This window comes from Dunckerocampus dactyliophorus, chromosome 4 (genome assembly GCF_027744805.1).
Source record: "Dunckerocampus dactyliophorus isolate RoL2022-P2 chromosome 4, RoL_Ddac_1.1, whole genome shotgun sequence".
NCBI classification, from domain to species: Eukaryota; Metazoa; Chordata; class Actinopteri; order Syngnathiformes; family Syngnathidae; genus Dunckerocampus; species Dunckerocampus dactyliophorus.
Genome location: NC_072822.1, coordinates 22,605,001 through 22,614,497, shown reverse-complemented (window position 1 = coordinate 22,614,497; position 9,497 = coordinate 22,605,001). Strand labels below are relative to the sequence as shown.

The 9,497-nt window shown below is 38.8% G+C and overlaps 1 protein-coding gene across 4 annotated transcripts in view; it reads left to right on the top strand.

Moving 5' to 3' along the window:
* Positions 1-4,597: 4,597 nt before the first annotated feature.
* The window catches only part of atad1a (ATPase family AAA domain containing 1a), a 36,228-nt gene continuing 31,328 nt past the window's right edge, over positions 4,598-9,497 (top strand). For all 4 annotated transcript variants that reach the window (XM_054773676.1, XM_054773675.1, XM_054773677.1 and 1 more), the window contains exons 1-2: positions 4,598-4,678; positions 5,248-5,449. In XM_054773676.1, coding sequence (XP_054629651.1) covers positions 5,279-5,449 — 171 coding nt within the window. In that variant the 5' untranslated portion in view covers positions 4,598-4,678; positions 5,248-5,278. The remainder of the gene's footprint in view (positions 4,679-5,247; positions 5,450-9,497) is intronic.

The window sequence follows — 9,497 nt, the reverse complement described above, 5'->3', positions numbered from 1 at the left end:
GGGAACTTTAGAGGACTGTACTGCTTGCACAGCAGCTTAAACTTAAGTTGCTCTAGGATGGTTGTTCCAATATTGAAGATGGTATAAATGACCTTTTTTGCCTGTAAAACTGCTGTCGCCCCGATCGCTGATTGTAGCCGCAATCAATTTGTTTGGTAAAAGTGCACTGAGGAACTGTATTATTCCTAAATGATTTGTGTGACAACAGCAAGAAATACAGCAAGCTTTGCAGGTGTTCCTCGGCTTACGAACCAGTTTCGTTCCTCCTGTCGTTGTCCTACCGTCTTAAAATATTGTCCCAGGCTAGTCTGGAAGAATAACGTCCTCTTCTCCTCCCGTATCTCCTTGTAACGATGCACAGAACCTACTTAGCATTCATTAGCATTCAATAATCTTTACCCTTTACTGTTTGATGGTCACGACAGTCAAGCAGTTTGCGACCAAAAAGCGGCTAATATTGGTATTTGTTTGTCCTCTTTTTATGATACACAGTGTTTTCTTCTGCCCAGAAGAGGCATGCTGCATTCTCTATTTTTCCACCAACATGAACTGTAACTCGTTCTCGAGAGGGTCTCCTTTTAACCACAAAATGTTATAACACGAAAAACATTGTAAACCAAGGAACACCTGTATAAATAAATAAATGTGGTCTGTTACCATTCCAACAATTGTTGTCGGTTGGTGATATCTACCTATTGTTGCTAGAGTTATTTTATACATCGTGACTAGGGATGAGCTAGATACTCGTTTTAGACGAGTATTCATTACGGGTAATGCATTTTTGCCGAGTACGATGCTTGCTTCTAATTTGGCTGGTGATGTAAAGTCAGTTGGAAACTTTGCTCGTAGTACTGAAAGTGCTGTTTTTGAGAACACTACAGTGAACAATGCTGACAACTTTTTTCCGTTTGCCATCGCTGGACGTTTGCATGAATCACCAACCTTACACAGATCATTAAAAATCAATTAAGTAATAAAGTCTTACAGATCACTTGTACACATACACAGTACACATTTAGCTGAATAATAAACAAATATAGCAACTTCTGATCAATTCATGGCAATTTCAGACTTATAATGTACAGATTTAAGCCCCACTGCACTTCACTAACCTTTCTTAGAGAACCACTCTTATATCAGTAGCACACATTAAAAGGTTGAAAACATAGTCTGAAAGTAGTAGCGATAGTCATCATTGCCAAAAGTCTGACATAACATCATTTTAAGCTGGTGTAAATCCCACATAAACAAACAACATCTTCAGAATATCCAACACAAATTTGCATCCAACTGAAAAACAAACAAATTTTCCCTTCACACCAAGGTGTCTGAAATCAGCCTTTTCTGTATGCATGAATATTGTATGGCCCATTGGGAGTGCAAAGCCTTTTTACCTGTCTGAGGTGATGGAAGAGAAAGAGAGAACAAATAGTCTTTTTAAGCAGCTTTTTTTTCCCATCTTGCCAGTGTCTTGGTAACCATGGTGAGGCCCTTGGAGTTGAGGAAACTGCACAAGCTGTCAATCTGGAGAAACAGCTGTAATCGTCTTGTATTTTCTGGTCACTGGAATGAATAAAAAAAGAACAGAGCCTCAGTGCCATGAGAATTATTTTTGTTGAGCAGTGGTGCATCTCACCCAGACATTGGTTCTGTCAGTTGCTGCTGGTTCTGCCACATTCAATCAATTTCAACAAATGTACTACTTGAAGTCAGCGAAAAAAGCAAAGGTATACTTTGCCATCAACTATTTAAAGATTACTTTAGGATGAGAAACCTAAGTCTGTGTGAAATGAGTGTGGGGAGAAGATACACAACTCACAAAAACTTAGAAATATTCAGTTTTTGGATGAAATTTTTAGGATACATCTAAAATGCACTATAACTTTTACAGGTGAACTTAATTTGACCTTGAAACTTGCACGTGTTCAACCATTCAGTGTTAAATGAGCATTGATAGACCTGGTCCCCGATGTGATGCAGGACTGGTGTTTCTCTTTTGTCTTGTGTATCTCTCTTGTTGTGATTTTTCCTTTTTGTGCTGCAGTACAGAAACCTGCTGAAAACCATTTTTCCCCCGAGTCAGGCCACATTACCTGTAAAACAACTGTTGTTTTTATTTATTTCTGCTTAATGAATTAAATTAAATGATTGTATTTATCTAAAACTATTGCATTTTAGTGGAGTGCCAGGGATTGGCGCTGAGGTCATGGGCTGAACTCCACAATGCAGACACCTTGGTGTGATCAAAAATAATTTATTGGTACTCTTCTAAGAAGTTGTACATCAGGGCGCTGCAATAAAGGAAAGAAAGGTATTTGTGGAGAGAAGGAGCAGGAGGGATGTGGAGGTATCCTGACAGGGTGTCACGATACAGTTTTTTCACTTACGATATGTAATACAGATATTGCAGCCATGAGTATAGACAGAAACAGATATCAATCAGATTTTGTAGTGTGGAATGTTAGAAAAGCCTTTATTATTATTATTATGATATTACTCAGAGAACAATAGATAGCAACAGTAGGAATGAGAAAAACTAATTTTCTAACGCTTTGTAGATGTTTCAGACAGGTTTGGTTGTTTGGGGCTAGAGGTTTGTGTTTCACCTACATGGTCTTGAGAGCATACTCATGCTGTTTTTTGTGGTGCTATTTTGGCTCTGTGAACCTCCCCGGTTCTGTGCCAAGGTGGGAGACTTGTGCTGAGATTTTAGATGCAGGCCAATATAATACAATAATACTCTCTTTTTTGGTGATATCGGACCAATAGCCGATCTCAGCGCTAGTATTTATTACATTTTAAAAAATGCACTTCGGTGTGAGTAAGTAGAATCAGGCCCAATATTATATTGGACTAAAATTGATTATTTTCAGCTGTCAAACATAAAAACATAAACGTATATAGTAACTACAAGACCAAAAATATGACAGATTTATGCTAAAATATGAAGTTAGATGATGTTAAAAATGTCTCTAATCATCAGTCAAGTCAGTCTTTGGGACGTCGACAAAAATATAAATCCTCAAGCATTTCATAAGTTGCCACCACTAATAAATATCCTTGGAAGATGGAAAAGATCATTAAAAGCTGTGATGTGACCAACATTAACTAAGCACTTTGCATACTGAATGTGGTTAGAGTCACTGTCTGATCATTTTTACACAGATGAATAAAAATATTCCAACCGGAGCGAAAAATCTCATACAATGTAGTGTGTAATAAGTCATAAATTCCCAATGACAATGCATTAGCTGGTGTCTCTGTCTCTATAGCAACTGAACAATCAGTTGCCAGGCTGTGTCTCTGTAGAGAAAGGATTTAATGTGTGAATGTTTTCAGCTGTGGTATGGTGAAGCTTGACAGCCCTGCCAGCTGATTTTTTTTTTTTTTTTTGTCTATCCACTAGAGAGTGGCTGTTTAGGCACGGTGCAAGGTGTTGTGGGAATGTGGAACCCCAGCTGCACTTTGCAGATACACAAGCTTGTACGTTGCTGCCCAGACCCATCAAAATGGTGCTGTCTGGCGGCTATCTCCTGGGGAACCGCTGCAGTAAAGGGGGTGGTGGGATTAAGGCTTTTTATAAAGCATTTTCAGGGCCAGAGGTGTGTTCAATAGCAGTCATGTGTGCCATTTTCTTCAACAAGTCTGGACTTTCAATTGTATGATGCTTCAAGCTTACACTTTCACATCCTAATTGGGCTACACAAGAGACTTTCAGCCCTCTTACCTTCAAGAAGGTTTGATAAAAAAAAAAGCAATAAACAATAGAAAAGACATAAAAAATAAGTTTTTTGTTCCATTATTCAAAAAGCTAATTATCTTCTTAGAGGTGAATAACTGGTCAGCCAGGACAGGAAAGCACTGGAAACCTGTGGAAAGGAAAACTAATGTGCAACAAAAAAACGTTTCTGCTTCAACATTAATCTGTATTCCCTAAGTAAAATATTACAAATGCTTTTTAGGGTTTTAAACTGCATTTCTTCTCAGCCCCTTCTATTGTCTAAGTCAAAATCCCTAACCAAAGATCCATCTGGATACAGGCTATAACCGCATTTCCCCATTTATTGCACAATCTGTGACAATTAACAATCCCATTGACCTCTGTGTGATAAATGGCAGTCGAGGGAATCCTATTTGTTAGGGCCTTATCTTTGAGCCCCCTCAGAAGACGGGATAATCCATTATCGCACTGCCGTGGAAATGAGGAAAAGCCAAACACAGATGAGGTTTTAAGATTTGTAAATCTGTTTGCACCACTTTCCCAAAATATGTATATTATATATTATGTGTCCACCCAATCCTGTGCATTTTTGCATGCTTTAAACCTTTATGGTGAATAAAGTCAATGTGACATATATATATAAACATATAGCTATCATAAACTAACCCATATCCACATTGTGTGTAATTATAAAAACATGTTATTCCTTATAACATTATCATCTTATATTATTTACAGTTAATGTTCCTCTTAGGCTGCTGCAGTCATTTAGACGCTGTCCATGGTGCTGATGTTTGTAGCTGTGTGCAAAGTCTGCTCTCTAGTGGGAGGGTTTTGTAACGACAAGCCTGCAAAGTGGATCCAGTTCCGGAACTACCGGAAGTTTGTGTTTCTACCCGACGTAGTATACGCGACAGACCACAGATTCGTGTAGTTGCGTCTTTTAAATCTTCTTTGGTAAGCTTGCCACTTTTAACGTAGTGCAGTTTTAGTGCAGTTTTGCATGGGAAAAATATTGAATTATGTTAGTTCATCGCTGACTTTGTTGATCAGCGGCACACATTGAACACATTGAACAGGCGCTGGTTGATAGCCCTAGCTTCCTTTTAAAGGTGCTAAAGTACGTTGTAGCCGGTGGGGAACGTGGATTTTTTTTGTAAAAAAATTAAATGAACAAATTAAATTTACGCCGTACTTAGTTAGCCGTACTTAGGGGACCAGCGCTTTAATTTTAGCAGCTGGATTGTTAGCATTAACGTGTTATTGTAAAACTACTGTTATTTACTCAAGACTATTTTAATCATTCACAGTGCCCGCTAATGTGGCACTTGTGATTTTACTTGATGCGTTCATAATATTTGAAATTACAGTATTTAACTCTAACGTGCATTTTGGAAATGTCAACAAATAAATTGACTCTGCCCACTTGTTCATACAACAGGCATTCATTACAATTATGATGCTATTACTTAGACTTACCGATCTGCCTCTGTTGTGTTCACCTGACTTCTACCACACCAATTCAGTAAGCCAATGGATTGACATGAGCCAGCTGAGATGCTGAAAGATCTTCCCCGAGAGGCTCTGTTGAGGCCATTGACCAGGAATGAGGTGGTGGGCATGCTAGTGAGGTTGACCATCTTTGGAGCAGCCACCTACTACAGCATCAAATGGGTTGTGGAAGCAATGGACCCTACCTCTAAACAGAAAAACCAAGCCAAGAAAAGGGTATGTGTTTAAACCTTAGTCAGTTGATTTGACTGTTTCAAAAAGTTGCGGCAAAAGTTGCAGTGTTTTCAGGTTTATTTTTGTTAATGGCATTGCATGACCTTGTGATTTTATGAATTTGTTATCAATGTTTTCAGTGTTCTTTGTATCCTTAAACCCAAAATTGTTTTATGTGCCCAGTACAGAAGACATTTATTAACATTGACAGCAATTTACCAGTCCCCCTAGGATCTGAAGACAAATTAGCCCCTCAGGGACCAATAAATCCAATCTAAAACAAAAAATCTATCTTCTGTGATGAGATGCCTGATTTTGCGGGTGTTTATCCCAAAAGTTGCGATGGGAGTTGCAGTGTTTGTTGTGTTAAAATTGCAGCAGAAATTAAAATGTTACTTTTCCTCTGTGTAATTATAGTTGTATTTTTATGTATTTATCCTGTACTCAGGTAAACCTCATTGAGATTAAAAATCTCTTTTACAAGAGTGACCTGGTCAGGACGGCAGCATAACACAAAGTTTCTGATAAGACATTCACAACACACAGTACAATACTTACCATCAATAATCAACAGTCTCAACAATTTAAAAACAGTTACATTGACCAAGCCCATTCATTTCACGTTATTTTAAAATAGCCATAAGTTCTCCTAACATAAGTTCAGACAAATTTAACTCATTTTGCAGGCCATTTCATGCAAAGACTGCAGCGTACTGGAACGCTTTCTTACCCAACCCTGTTCTGACTCTAGGAACCACCATAAGTACGTTTTCTGAGAGCACAGATCATACTGTTGTTGGTATTTATGCAAGAATGTGCAGAGGTAAAATGGTAGGAGCCCAAGAATACATTTCTAAATGAAAGTCAACCAATGAGTCATACAGGAATGGAAACTCAGCTGCAGCATACAATGTACGACGGTGAACACAATCTCCACAGCCAGCCATAAAGCGTAAAGCAGGGTGTTAGACAGTGTCCAGCTTTTAATAGGAACATTGGTTGAAGAATATGTAATTAATGAACAAATACAAATAACAAAAAGACAGAGAACAGCATCTTACCAAGAATGGCACACAAAATGTGCAAAATAGGATATATTTAGCCACACAACAAAGTACAGTGGTGCCTTGCTTAATGTCATTAATCCGTTCCAGAAGGTACAACTCAAACCAAAACGGACCCTAACCAAAGCAAATTTTCCCATAGAAAATAATGTAAGTCCAATCAATCCGTTACAGACACGCACAAATGTTAAAACACACTTTATAGACAATAATTCGAGTTTTACATGCAGAAAATTATGCAAAAATAATTACTAATGGCAGATGAATGAACACCTGAACATTTAACACCACTCTTACCAAGTTTTGTGGGACCCCCCCAAACACACACACACAAAACTATCAATTAACAATATAACACAAGATAAATACATTATTCTGCTGCATCTGCACTTTGTAAAAATGGAAAAAGAAATGCACTGCTCAAAAAAATAAAAGGAACACTAAAATAACCCATCCTAGATCTGAATGAATGAAATATTCTTAAATACTTTGTTCACATAGTTGAATGTGCTGACAACAAAAACACACAGCAACTATCAATGGTAAAGTGTTTCCTTTTATTTTTTTTGAGCAGTTTACATCAAGCTAAATATCAACGTTCAAGTACCAATAAACATGTACCTTGCCGTTTAATATAGAAAATGGACCAAAAAAAACTTTGACTCAGGATTCTGTGAACATGCTACAGTAAGTTTAAATGCTTATGTGTTTTTTGTTGGAACCAGAAATGAGTGTTGTGGATGTAAAATGAGACAGACAGAAACATCAAGTGTCACCCTCGATGCGCCACCGGGTTGATAGATGTTATGCGGAAACTGGAGTCATATGCATCACTGCCCATGACGGAGCCACTCCTGTCACATTTACATAGTACCTCTGAAATGACGATGGCCTTCTCTTTAAGCTGTAAAATTCTGAGGTCTTGCACCCTTGTGTCGGTACGGTCCATCGCCTTTCTCTTTTGTGTGGTCCATATGTTTGTTACTGTACGTCGTGTATCTCTGTACAACACTGATATAAACAACCTATAATGGCGCCCGTGGCCCACAATGCATTGTGCGATCACATGCAAGTAGAGCGAGATTTCGTCTTGGTCGCGTGATCCAGGATGGCGTATACAAACCGGACAGTATTTTGCACGCTAAACCAGCGGGTGAACGCAAGCCAAGGCAAAATTTTAGCAAAAATTGTTGCTTGTTAACCAAAAATCATGCTAACCGGGGCAAACATTAACCAAGGTACCACTATGCACCTATATTCCTGTAAGGAAAACACTTAACATGTTATGTCAGCCTTCACATGAATACAAAATTAAATAAAAACTTATAAAATATCGTTAAAAAGCATTTATGCTGTAGACGATTGAACGATTAATGTTAGTATTCTCCCTTGAAAAGATGTGCCGTAATAAAAATGGTTTAGGTGTTTACTAAATTTTTTGAGACACTGTATATGACCATATGTCTGTTAAGGTCATTTTAAATATATTCTTTATTCACAAAGTGTATCTTTGGGATTAGTGTACTTACTAGTGTGTTCCATCTGCTGCCATACACGTGACCAATGCACACGTAGTTTGTACGTAGTTTGGAAAACAAACCTTACGAGTCTGCTTTGTCGTCCACAAGTTGCAGACATTTTCTGTGTATGTTTCGTTCGTTTATATTCCAACACATTGCACGTGGGTTACCCCTGCATTCGTTGAGAACATTGGGGGACTCGGGTAGAAATTGCCAAAATCCAGTGGAAGCAATTTGTTGCTTGTAGATTTTAACTTTACAAGCAAATTGCTCATCTAGGAAGCAATTTTCAGGCAAAAAAAATTGTCAATTTTTTCCAATGTTTTTTCATCAGCCCTTTTAAAGCCGTCTTCAATTGGAGTTGGTTTCTTGTTTGCTTCCAAATATTTGGCGTACCTGGTTGCTAACGACCGTTGGTGAAGTGTTGATTTAATGTGTTGCTGTATTGCCTCCTTTTTCACCCTGTTGCTACCAGTCACAAGAGCCGACCCACGATCTGAACCAGTTCCATGTTCCTTGCACACCTCACACCAAATTTCATAAACACAATCGTCGTCCTTGACTTTATAACCAATGTCTGTGTTCAATTCTTTCATCCACTTCTGAACTGTTTTTAACGATCTGGTTATGGCGACATGAGATGCACCAGGTCTCGGTGGCAGCTGTCATCCATCACTCACCGGCGTCGTCGGCGTCCAGGAACTGTCACTGGTGCCTGTGGAGGGGCCTGCTGAGGTTGAGGCCAACTGAGAAACCGCGGCCTTATCCAAGTCATCGGCCGTTGTTTTTTGTTTTTTCGGAGGGTTGTTATTGTTATTGTTGTCTCGCTCTGAGTGACATGAGTCCGCCTTGGCAAAATACTTAGTAATCATCGTGTTCAGTCTGCAGATCGCCAGCGAGCGAGCGGAGGGAGTGTGACCAATCACTGTGGAGTGGGCTCGGCGGGGAAGATCTAGAACGCTTTCTGTGCGGGTCATCGTGTGTGTGTAGCTGCTCTACAGGAGTCCAGAACTCAATAAAAAAGGCCCGAAAAGTAGTATAATAGGTCTCCTTTAAGCAAGCTGTTCTTATTACATAGCTAGAGTTAAGTAAAATGTTGTTATTACAAGGTAAGAATTAATCCAAATGCCCTTATAAGATGTATAATTGGAGATAAAATAAGCTTTTGAGGCTACATTTAAGCAAAATGTTATTACATATATTCTAGATTTAGGAATATTTATATGTTTTTAACAGAGGTTTTCCCATAGACAAACAACCGTTCACACCTAAGGACAATTTTTAGAGTTTCCAATTAACCTATCGTGCATATTTTTGGAATGTGGGAGGAAGCCAGTGTACACAGAGACTGCCCAGGGGAGAACATGTAAACGCCACATGTTCAAACAGAGATTTAACCCCAGGTTGCCCGATTGTTGGGCTAACATGGTAACCACTTAGCCACCTTGCAGGCAAAATTTGTGCTTG